This window comes from Delphinapterus leucas, unplaced genomic scaffold, assembly GCF_059928025.1.
Source record: "Delphinapterus leucas isolate spDelLeu-1000000601 "Yukka" unplaced genomic scaffold, BTC_Dleu_Yukka2 spDelLeu_asBTCV2_sq61, whole genome shotgun sequence".
NCBI lineage: Eukaryota > Metazoa > Chordata > Mammalia > Artiodactyla > Monodontidae > Delphinapterus > Delphinapterus leucas.
In genome coordinates, this window is record NW_028322270.1 from 673,768 (window position 1) to 685,972 (window position 12,205).

At 47.0% G+C, this 12,205-nt stretch overlaps 1 protein-coding gene across 1 annotated transcript in view; it reads left to right on the forward strand.

Annotated features, from left to right (window-relative positions):
* Positions 1–2,247: 2,247 nt before the first annotated feature.
* Positions 2,248–12,205, forward strand: part of LOC149743880 (uncharacterized) — a 104,197-nt gene continuing 94,239 nt past the window's right edge. The window contains exons 1-2 of the mRNA XM_089906088.1: positions 2,248–2,352; positions 5,569–6,079. Coding sequence (XP_089762214.1) covers positions 2,248–2,352; positions 5,569–6,079 — 616 coding nt within the window. The remainder of the gene's footprint in view (positions 2,353–5,568; positions 6,080–12,205) is intronic.

Here is a 12,205-nt window from a genome sequence, read left to right on the forward strand (position 1 = left end):
GGCATCACCTTCGACTACCTCGCATTCTCCCGGCGCTGACAGCCCCGGCTCCGGACCTCAGGGTTGGAAGCAGTCAGCCCCAGCTAGAACCGCCCTGTCCGGGGCTGATGCCACCCTGTGCCTAGAATGTCCGTGTGGGTGCAGGCGGGCGAGCGAGCGGCTTCTACAGTGAGACCGAAGCAGGAGCTCAGCCTTCGACTGCGACCTGCAATCCCCAGATTCCCTGGGGACCTCGAAACTCCCAATCGGAGTTACTACCCCCCCCCACAGCCGCCCACCCTTTCCCTCCCCCTTTCCCTCAGCACGCAGCCCCTCCCTGCGTGATGATGCAAAACCGTGGGAAGGGTGGGCGCTGGGAAGGGTGGGGAGAGCCTGAGAGCGAGCGAGGGTGGGAGGGAGTGGGCCGAGGAGGAGAGGGAGCCGAACGCGCGTTTAAAGCGATAGCCATCCTCGCTCTCTCCCCAGTGCTGGGCTGTTGGAGAGCTCGAGCTGCAAGCCACCGAGCGCGAGCTTGAGCGCGGCGCGCTGGCCGGGGAACCCAAGAGCGCACGGCGCCCCAAGCTGGCAGGCGCCGCGGGGCCCCCCACCCTCGCCGGCTGCCCTTCCCCGGGTGCCCCTACCCTCCTCGCCCGCAGGAGACCCTGGGCTTCCCCGGAGGAGCTCACCCCAAGGGGCCAGGACTCCGGCGAGCCCGCCACCGTCCCCTCGAGTGCCGCCGCCACCACCGCAGCCGCGGGAGCAGCATGGTCCAGCTGGGGAAGCTGCTCCGCGCCCTGACTTTGATGAACTTTCCCTCCTGCGCGCTGGAGGTGCTTCTGTGCGCGCTGGCGGCGGCGGCGCGCGGCCAGGAGATGTACGCCCCGCACTCCATTCGGATCGAGGGGGACGTCACCCTCGGGGGGCTGTTCACGGTGCACGCGAAGGGTCCCAGCGGAGTGCCCTGTGGCGACATCAAGAGGGAGAACGGGATCCACAGGCTGGAAGCGATGCTCTACGCCCTGGACCAGATCAACAGGGATCCCAACCTGCTGCCCAACGTGACGCTGGGAGCGCGGATCCTGGACACTTGTTCCAGGGACACTTATGCGCTCGAACAGTCGCTCACTTTCGTCCAGGCGCTCATCCAGAAGGACACCTCCGAAGTGCGCTGCACCAACGGCGAGCCTCCGGTTTTCGTCAAGTCCGAGAAAGTAGTTGGAGTGATTGGGGCTTCGGGGAGTTCGGTCTCCATCATGGTAGCCAACATCCTGAGGCTTTTCCAGGTAGGGGGGCGCTCCCTCCGGGGCAGAGCGCGCCGTAGCTCCCCGCGCTCTTTTTCCTGAAGGCTGGCTTGGACTCCAGGGGTGCGGGGTCTGGTCAGCCTTCGCTCATTTCCACCCTGGAGATCCTGCCGAATCCCTCCCACCTCACCCGAGGAGGTACTTTCCCTGTTTGATTCATTTCCCTTCCACCTCTCCCCTGTCCGCGCTCCACTCCATCCGGCTTGACTTTCTGGATTTATGGCCCCATTGACAAGAAACAGTCTCCGAAAAACAAGGGGATGATTTAAATGGGTTTGCATTAGAGTGAAATATGGTTCCAAAACAGGCTTGTAAAAGTGCCGGACTCCTATGAGAGCCACTTAGGCGCAAGGAATATGAAAGATGAGAAGACGCCTAGAAACTAGGCATTTCTCAACTCCCCAGCTTCCCTGCCCCAAGCCGCCCGACAAGCTGCAGCTCCCTTGGAAAATTTCGAGAAGAGCTTAGGGAGGCAGTTCTTAAACCGAAGGCTAGTTCTTCACCTACATTTGGACGTGAATTGCCCATTTCGCTCGGGTTGGATTTCCCGACCTGTAACCTGTCTCTGCGAGGGCATGGGGCGGAAGGCGTGGGGACTGTCCTCAAGCGGGGAGAAGCCACCCGCAGACGTGCCCCCAGGTGATTTGCTCTGGGCAGTTGTTTGCACCGTCTAAACTGCCTTTGCGATCCGGCCACTGGCAGGAGCCGGGCGATCAGCTTTCTACTCCTGCCAGCTCAGAGCCCGGAGGTGAGCTCATGCTAACTGCGAAACACAGTCGCTTTTTCTGCACCCACCCTGTGCCCATCCTTTCCCACGACCTCCCTAACGCAGCCCCCAACCCCAGTCCTGGGTTTTGAGGGCGATTCTCAGAGCCAGACAAGAAGGCGCCTGGAAGGAGGCAGTAGGGTGCGCTGAGCAAGGCCGGGCGGTCCTCTAGCTCCGGGTGCAGGCGGGCAACGGCGGAAGATGCGAGGTCGGCGGATCGAGCCAGCTGAGCCGTGGGCGGTGCTGCAGTGCTCTCTCACCGCCTGCTCCCGCAGCCTCGGCCCCACGGCTCCTGTGCCGCCCTGGGTATAGATGGATGGCTTCTGTATGAAGAAATTGAGTTTCAGGGTATGCGTGACTATGGGTTCTCTTGTTTCTCTGTCTTTCTTCCTGTGTGTCTCTCTCCTTGTGTCTCTTTCTCCCTGCTTTTTTTTTTTTTTTTTTGGTCTCTCTGTTTTTATGTTCTCCCTTTCAATTTCTGCCTCTCTTTTCCTTCTCTACCCCTATCTCCAAGTTTTTTGTTCATCTCTGTCTTGAAGTGATCCTTTCCTAATGCACAGCTCTCTCCCTGCCTGGTAGGACCCAAGCTCAGTTAGTCCCTTCTCCAGGTGTTCTGGCTGACCCTTATGCTCCCCGTAGCTAAAAAGTTGGCTCCCTCTCAAGTGCCTTTCCTGAAGCATGTTGGGTTTCTGGAGGGGACTCCTTGTGAGATTCAAGCTGTCACTACATCAGCACCCAGGGGTATGAAGTTTGTGTTTGTGCCAGAAGGAGGGGTGTCTGTCTAAAGCTGCAGCCTGGTATGGCCCCTCTGAGCCTCTGAGCATCCCTAGCACCTGTTGAGTATGTCACCTCTAGATGTTTGCAAGGCCAAAAGTGCTTCTGGGCAGCCTTCACTTTGAGGTACTGCTTTCAGGAAGAGCCTGGGCTGTTGTAAGCAAAACCCAGAAGCACTTCCTTTACCTCTGAGCTTAACCTAGAGAACCTGAGGAGGCAGCGCTGCAGGGAGGATGAGGCCAGAAGTCACCTGAGAACCACAGGCGCAACTCACCGTGTTTTTACTGGAGCTCTGGGGGTTGAAGGCACATTTGCTGTTTGACATTTTAAAAATTATTTTGGTGCCTTCACTTGGAGCTTGGGAGCTTGCAGATGGGCCTGCCTGTCGAAAAAAGAGTGAAATCTTCAAGTCAAGAGAGAGCTTGCAGACTAGGCTGAAGGATTGTGTTTGCTGAAAAAGATTCCAGGGGGAGCTGATTCCTTCTCTGGTGTGTGGATCTGAGGCACTTGCAAGAAAAGAGAACGCTTGCCTTATGCTTAGTTCCCCCGTTCCCTGGGCTGGGAAGGAAAGGAACTGAATGCCAGCATTAGCAGTGTGGGTTGGGACCAAAACCATTCAGAGAAAACTCTGTCATTTTCCTCTAATTTGCAAATTGCAGCTATTCATGTTGGATTGAACAGCTGAGGGAAAAGAGCCCCCAGTTTTCACCTGCATTTATTGAGAAGAGGCTGGTAGTAGGAGGGATGCACCAACTTGTAGCTTGTGCTGCAAGCTGGATATAAGCTTTGGTGTGAGCATCCTGGTTAACCACTGCCCATGTTCAAATATACAGAGATAGATTCCAACAATCTCTTCCCGCAGCCTTATTTTTGCGTGTGATCTTAGAAGCTCCTGGCATGTAAGTCCAGTCCCCAGTTTCCCAGCCTCTGTAAACCTGCAAAATGAATAGAGAGAATAGTGGAACACAGACCCATTGTTCAAAGACACAGTCACTTTAGGGAAAGAGGAAAAGAACGGGTAGGTGAATCTTCTCTGGGATTGCAGGGTTCAGCTCAATGAAGACGGTCCTGTATAAAAGAAACTTCTCTAAATGGTTGAATTCTTAGCTCTCCAGAGATCTGAGTTTTCTTTTCCCCAGTCCCTGTGGGTTGCTGTGGGGAATGTGCCAAACCTATCATTTGAGATAAAAAGTTATGGTGAGGTAAGCTTCTAGGCTGGGGGAAGGAAGACTTAGTGACTGAAATGGGGGATGCTAAGCACTGGGGGGCAGGAAGGAAGAAGGGGCTAGTAATGGATGTAACAAATGCTGCAGCTGCCGGCAAAGCCTGGATTGAAGTTCCTTCCTGAAAATGAGGACCCGGGCAAGAACGACCACTCAGATGTAAACAGTGTCTCTGACTGGGAATTCTCATCTGCCTGCCGGTGGGCCAGAGCTGAGCAAGTCCTTTCTCTCCTCTGTATGCACACTGAATTGGTTAGTAAGTGACGTGTCAGAGGACAGGAATCATATTCAGTGGATCTTTCAAATCCAGGAGTTTGAGGCTAATGAAATTAGTGTGTGGCCAGGGCTCTGCCAACTAGAATTAAGTCACTGCAGCCACACTGCAATGCATTTTCAGCCTGAAGGGAGCATCAGGGAGGAATTTCGGGAGATTTGTTTCTGAGCCTGTACAAAATAATACTCATAATGCTAAGAAAGATTAAATGTAAATTAATATTGACTACGAGTAACATATTTAAAAAATAATCGCCGAGTGGGGGATGGCTTAAAGTGGAGAGATTATATAATATGGTGTCCAAAGAATAAATCTCCCCTGACCACTGTTTCATGGGCTATAAGTAAGATATATTACAATGGAAAGTAATGGGAACGTTTTTAGTCAAGGCTTCGCTGCTATTGACTTGAGAGCAAATACTCTGAGAGTATAAATTACTCTTGCTATGTGCTGACTCTGAATGAACAATATTTCATGTGCAGTGACATGGTCTAAGCTATAGACTTGGAATTGAATGGCATCTGTTTCAATTGTTTTGTTCTCTCAAGAGCAACTAGATAGAAAAAAGTGGTCAATTTGACCCTTGTGGGAGCGTGTTGCAAATCTAAACCTGTGTCCCTCATACCATAAATGAAATACATTTGTAAATTTGTAAGTGTTTTCTTTCTGTTCATTGATGCTTGAGTATAATCTCAAACTTTGGGAGCAACATTTTATACATAAGTAGTTGGTTTTCTTCCTTTCTTCTTTCTCTTTCTCCTCTCTCTCTCTCTCTCTCTCTCTGTTTCTATCTCTCTCTCTTTCTCCATCTTATGTAATTGGATAGAACTGGGCACCTAGGATGATGTGGTGTTACTATAGTGGGATTTTTTTTTTTAAAAAAAAAACAACTCTAACTTACCCTTTTAAAAATTTCATAAATACAGGTGTCAGTGCCATTTGGAATAGTCTCTATAACAATTTCTGTCTCCACATTTACTGTGTTTCAGCAAATTTACCTAATAGATGGTGAGTGAGCAATTTTTAAAGGGGCATTTTTTAGAAGAGCGGAGAGGGAAGGAATAGAGACAGGCACATACTGTATTTGAAGTTACCTCCACGTGTATTTTATGTATGTATACCCATACAATTAAGAAGTCTTTGGATGTTTTATCTTCAAGAATAATTCAGATAATGGATTACTTGAATATCATAAACATTTAGGGTTTAACAGATTTGTTACATATAGACGTTGTATCACGGATTTAAAAGACCATAGCCAGCGGGCAGCGGCGGGCGGAGCGACCGAGGGGCGGCGCGGGCTGGACGGCGGGTGCGGGGGTCCGTGCTTCCTCGCGGTGGAGGGCTGGGGTTCGCCGAAGACGCCGGGTTGCGCCGCGTTGCCAGGTTACCGAGCGCGTGCCCCGCGCCCGCTCTTCCGCCCGGGCCGCCCTCGGCGCCGCCTTAGCCGCGGTGCGGGCTGCGCGGGGCGCCGGTTCCGCGGAAGCCTGGGTCGGGCGCTGCGTGCGGGACTCTCGTCGCTCGTGGACGGGGCGCGAGCGCGCGGGGGACGTAGGGCGCCGACCTGGGCCTCCCCGGCGCTCCGGCTCCGCTCAGGGCGCCCGCTCAGGGGCCTCCGGCGCGAGGCCCCCTTTGTGGTCAAGATGGCGGCGCCCAGGCGGGCGGCGCCGAGGTGAGCTGGAGTCGGGCCCGGAGAGGGGCGAGTCTGCCACGCCCAGGACTTGGACCCGGGGCAGGTCTCCCGTCTCCCGCGGAGCGGCAGGTGAGTGGGCGCGGCCGCGCGTAGGTCCCTCTCGTGGGGTGGTCAGCTCTCCGTGCGTCCGCAGACTTCTGTCGTCTGATAGTCAGATCTGGGGTGGCCCAGGTTGGAGGCGTGGGTGCTTGATTGGGGAAACCTGAGGGGTTTAAGGACTCTATTGGGATCGTTTCAGACCCCAGCAAGAAGCTGAGCAAGTTTCCTCTTGACTCTCTTCCCGGCTAAGTTTTCTCCCTTCTCTGAAGGCGCCAGCTTTTCTGAATCACCTTGTTACCCGGGGGGATACAGTTGGTGGTTCTGACCGTGGAACGTAGGACCTGGCGCGGGGAAGCCTGAGCTGGTTCTAGTTACTTTGTTTGCAAAGCACTTGTCTTGTCTTTGGAATCTTTGTGTATGTAACCAACGTTGGGAAGAGCCAGCGTTTTCTCCTCCAAAACACTGTGAGGGGTAACTTTTTATACGTAAGAAACAAGATGGCGTTCACATCCGTCTCTTTTCCAACCACTGAGTTTTGGTTGTGTTTCCTTTCTTTAAGTTTGTCTCGTTCTGAAGTGATAACAAACAAACAAACAAAAAGACCATAGCCAATTACACAAAGTATACTCTAGTCTCAGTCCTGCCATTAATTAGCTTAAGTCATTTAATTTTTCTAGGCCTCATTTTTCTCGTGTGATGTTTTTTCTTTGAAAAAGTATAGTTTCTAGAAGTCTCTAATCTCTGTGTCATAGTTCAGCTTGGAGAAAACCTGTTCTTATCCAAACTCCATGACATTGTATTTCCAGCTCCAACTTTGGACTTTGAGTGAGTTGGGGGCAACTTTTTCAGGATATTTTCACACAGCTTTTTTAGTTAATACCAGTCTAGCTGACTTGTCATACTCAGACTTTCTTCCATATTCTTTTACCAGTGTGTTCCTTAGTCATATATATAAGGACTGTTGTGGGCAAAATGACCTCCTGGGTCAGCTTACTGCATGGTCATCGACACAGGGCAGGGAGTAAGATTCTGTGGATTTTACAGAAGCAGATACAGGTTTCATTATCCATGTCCTCTCCCCTTTCATCTTACAAAAACAGCAGGCTTTTCTTGGAGAACTGCCAGATAATGCCATCCTGCCTCCTCACGGGCCCCGGGGATGAACTCCAGTAAAGCAGGTGATTGGCTCATGGGTAGGCATCTGACCTCGGCTGAGTCTATCAGACTCCTCCCCAGGACTTTTCTCTCAGAGAAAAATGGAAGAATTGTCTTTTCTCTCTGGAATTTCTAAGCTGGGGAGATATGACTCTGGGACTCCCAGTGACCATCCAGCACAAGAAGAGACTTTCTGTAAAATAAAGTCTTGCAGAGGTAAGCAGGGCTGAGCGATGGAGAGAGAGCTGGAACCCTGCTGATACTCTGGAACTTGCAGATCCAACTGTATCTGAATATGGCTGCATCCCTGAATTTCTAGTACTTGTTTGTTGAGGTGGTTGTTGTTGTTTGGTTTTTGTTTTTAAATTTCCTTTGACTATTTTGAATTTGTTTTCAGTAATGTGCATTTGAAAGCATCATAGCTAAAAGAGCTAATTTCCTACATTAATGTCAGGTTTGCTGAGTGGCATTCCTTAAGTGAAAAATAATATCCGCTATTTTCTTTAAATAAAATCCTTCTAGCTCAGGTTTGAGATATTCAAAACTCTGCCTCCTACCCCCCTCTTTTCCAACATTTACTATATCACCTTGAAGCATTTGTGACCACATCTTTCCCATCTAGACGCAGTTGAGAGAGAGAGCAAAGACTTCTGATATAAACTGCAACCTATACGCCTCCTACCTGGAAGCTTTAGAACATACTTGATTCTTGTCATTAAAGCAAATCTTTTGTTGTTGTCTCCAGGGCACAGAAGCATTTTCATGGCATAATGGAGTACAAAGTACATTAAGCCTAACTCTACTTCTCACCCTCTTTTACTTTAAATAGGCAGAAAAGAACAATCTCAAACACATTTTCCCAACAAATAAAATACATATACGATTATGTTTAGAAGACGTTTATGCAACACATAGTTAGACTGATTAATTAATGGACCTTTCGCCAACTGGCACAGTAAATATATATGTTCAATGTGCTTAATTAAAAAGAAGACAATAACATATTTTTACAGGTTAATTATCTGAGAAGAGTATTGTGCCAGCACACTTGATGCTACAGTATTTCATGTTTGACAGGTAATCTTCTTTCAATTATATTTACTGCTAAATGTTTCTTGGATCAAGCTATTAAATTATAAGGTCAAAAGTAAAATGATACGAAATTACAATGATAAAGGGACACATATCCCACTTTATGAGAATAGAAGTTCTAATTTCTTTTCAATACTACTAGTAGTGACCACAGTACTAATTTGAGCCCTTACTATGAGCCACTGTGCCCATATGCATTTAGTTCTTACAGTAGTTCTGCAAAGGGCATATAATAATCCACACTGCAAAGCTGAAGAATGTGATTCTCATAGCTGAAAGTCACATAGCTGGTGAGTGGCAAAGTCTAGATTCAAACTTAGAGTCGTCTGACAATGCCCAGGTTGTTGACCACTATGTACACTGCTCAATTGTTGCACCAATAAAGAAGTGCTTGAAATAATTATAGATTTGCCTACCCTGAAACTGCAGTGATTTAAAGACATCAAAGTTGCCAGTTGCTTAACCACATCTACTTACAGTAAGAAATTACATTTTATTTCATTTCTAAAACAAGATTAATTCTGCAGGCCCATAGAAACTTGAGCACACAAATCCTACCTCCAAATGAAAGATGCTTGTTTTCCACTATTCAACAGATGGCCCTGTACAGAGGCAATAAATATATAGTAGAATTTTCATTCAAATAAATGAGAAGAGAGGTTTCTTCTTGTCCTGATTCAGTGCCCATCATTATGGATTATGATGGCTCTTCCCAAACTTTACTTCATTCACTCCACTCTTTCTACAAAACTCCAGTAATGGAATCCATCATTCAGATATATGTGCAAAGCGAAAGGACTGTATTAATACAGTTGCTGAAAGTCAAGTTGATAGAGCACGGGAAATACATCCTAATAAATGCAACATTAATGTTTGTGTGGGCCTTGGAGTTAGCGGTAGAAAAATTTTCAGTTTAATGGAATATTTTGCCTCTTGCTGTGGAAGTGTGGCTTAATAGTCTTGTAATTGGTCATTTACAGAATCCTCCATCTCTGGGTTTCATGCTTTCTTTACTCTGCAGCTGTTGATTCCTTCTCTTGTTCTGGATGGAAGATAGCAGCGAAGCCACTTCAGAGGGCTCAGCCTGCCTTTTTGTGTTATTGTTTAGATGAAGATATTTCCATTTATTAAAGCACACTATTTAAACATTTTTATCATGTTTCAAAGTTGACTGTGTTCTGAAGGTATGAGCGCAGGCAGACATAATGGGGGATGTTTTCCAGGAGAGAACATACCCTTATCAAAGGAATTATCAGAATTTTCATGTATGGATTGAGAATCAAATTCTGGAGTTAGACCTGAATTTAAATTCATACTCACAACTTATTACCAGTCTCATCTTGATCAAACGGTTACCACACTTCTCATCAATTTCCTTATCTTTGAAAGCGGAATAAGAGAAGTATGCCTGGTGGAGTTACACATAAAGCTCATCTGATAGAATATTCATAAGGATTTTGCACAAAATATACATGGATATATTTTAGCACCGAGTTTAGCATGCGATTCGTCTTCAATACATTTAAGAGCTATTATTTTATTATTATTATGCTATCGTTAAATATCACTATTACTTAAATGTCATTATTGCTAAAATTGCTGTAAAACTACCGCAATAACCCATGATGAATTCCCCTCTTCTGTTTCCTTTGTTTAAATGGAAAATATATATATAAATCTAGACAGAGAACACTTTAGTGATCCTATTCAGTGGAGTGAGAATTTCCATGGCACTGATTAAAACAAATCCTGAATTGCATGGACTTAAGATAGCAGAGAGGGGCTTCCCTGGTGGCGCAGTGGTTGAGAGTTTGTGACCCGATCCGGGAAGATCCCACATGCTGCGGAGCGGCTGGGCCTGTGAGCCATGGCTGCTGAGCCTGCGCGTCCGGAGCCTGTGCTCCGCAACGGGAGAGGCTGCAACAGTGAGAGGCCCGCGTACCGCAAAGAAGAAAAAAAAAAAGATAGCAGAGAGGCTAAGAGATTTGAAGTTAGACATCCCCAGGTGTGAATTCTACTGTGACCCTCTTCTAGCTCTAGAACCTTGAGGAAGTTACTTAAACTTTCTGAGCTTCACTACTAGTTTCCTCATCTGTATCTTTTTCAGGACTATTTATCAAGCATCTTCCTGTTCTCTATGCTTGGACGTATCAATGAATAAATCAGACAAGAGCCTTTGCCTGCGTGCTCCTTCTTGCATGCTTTCTCCCTCCTTACACTCTCGTGTGGAAACGGATGTTATAAATAAATTCTGTGCTTTGTCACAAGTTGACGGGCGCTACGGGGTAAGGAAAAGGATGTGAAGCTCACTGAAGAGGCTTGGGTTGGGAGTGCTGGAGGAGTGTACAGGTAGGTTCCGGTTTTAAATAGGGTAGTCAGGGTGGATTTTATAAGTTGACATTTGAGCAAAGACTTGAAGTGAGGGAGTTGTCAGAATGTATGATGGGGAGACCACTCCCTGGGAGCAAGAATAACCAGTCCCCAAACTCTAAGGCAGAAATATGCCGGGCAGCTTGGAGGAATATCAAGGAGGCCACCCTGGCTGACTTAGTCAGTGGGGAGGAAGAGACAGCAGGAGGGCTGGAGGTCGGATATGTGATGGGTTGGATTGGGTAAGTCCTGGGAGGCCATCACATGCATTGTGTCTTTTACTCTAAATGTAGGCAGCCAGGGGCAGGATTTTAGCCGAGGTGTGGCATGAACTGTCTCTTGTTTGAAAAGCATAACTCTATCTGTGGCCTTGAGGATGTGGGGAGAGAGTGGAGTCAGGGAGAATCTCGGGAGGCAACTACAGGATCCTCGAGGTCTATGCTGGTGGCCTGCACCAGGCTGCTAGCGGCTGGTAATTCTCAGAAGTGGCACATTGGGAAGGTTGTGACAGCATTTCGTGGTAGATTGAATGCAAGAATGGAAAGGAAGAGGGAGTCAAGGGTGAATTCGAGATTTAGGGCCTGGGAAACTGGAAAGGTGTGGTTACTGTCACCCAAGATGGAAAAAGTTTGGGGTAGAGCATGTTTGGGGGATTAAAGACCAGTTTTGGAGGTATAAGATTTGAGATGTTTTCGTGACGTCCAAGTAGAGATGCTGAGTACACAGTTGGATACACAAGTCTGCAGTTCTGAAGAAAGGTGTGAACTAGAGATACACTTTAATACAATGGAGATATTAAGAATAATGACATGGAAGCGCTATTTTAAAGATAAAATGAAGTCATGCAATTAGCACTCTGTCTTCTCAAAACATTGAATAACTGTTAGCTAAAATAATTACCTGAAATGAAAAAATACCTATAGTTTGTTTTGTTGTTTGCAGTAAAAGTGAATAAAATGTCACAATTATTTTAATAGTATTTGTGACACAGTAGTTTTAGTTAAGACACCATGACTACAAACATTTACAATAAACCTTTCCGTCTCCTACTTTTCACTCTGATAGGGTACTTGGAACCATATTTTGTAAGGTTTAAGTTAGTTGCCATAGGGTACCTCTTTAATTAGAAGTAATTCTGAACTGTCTAGTTCCATGCAGTTTTATATACATATATGTATAATTATTATTTTATGATTTATCAAACTCAGTTGAAAATTTGCATCACTGATATACATTAGAATTTAAGCATTTACCCAGGTATTCAAGGGAAAAAATGTACTTGTCTTGTAATTTCCATAGGGGAAATTACACATCTTCCCTTCACTTTGCAATTGAATTTGCAATTGAATGCAGGGGAAATACTATCTTACTGGTCTTTGAGTTCCCCTTAGCTATCTGCAAGTCCTTAAACAGCCTTTGTGGCTTAACCAAAATTCTCTTCCATCTTCATTCCGCTAACAGATATTGGTCTAAGCATGTACTTATACTAAAAAATGCATGACCACGTTGTCTCTACACATCTATAATTTTATGTTAACA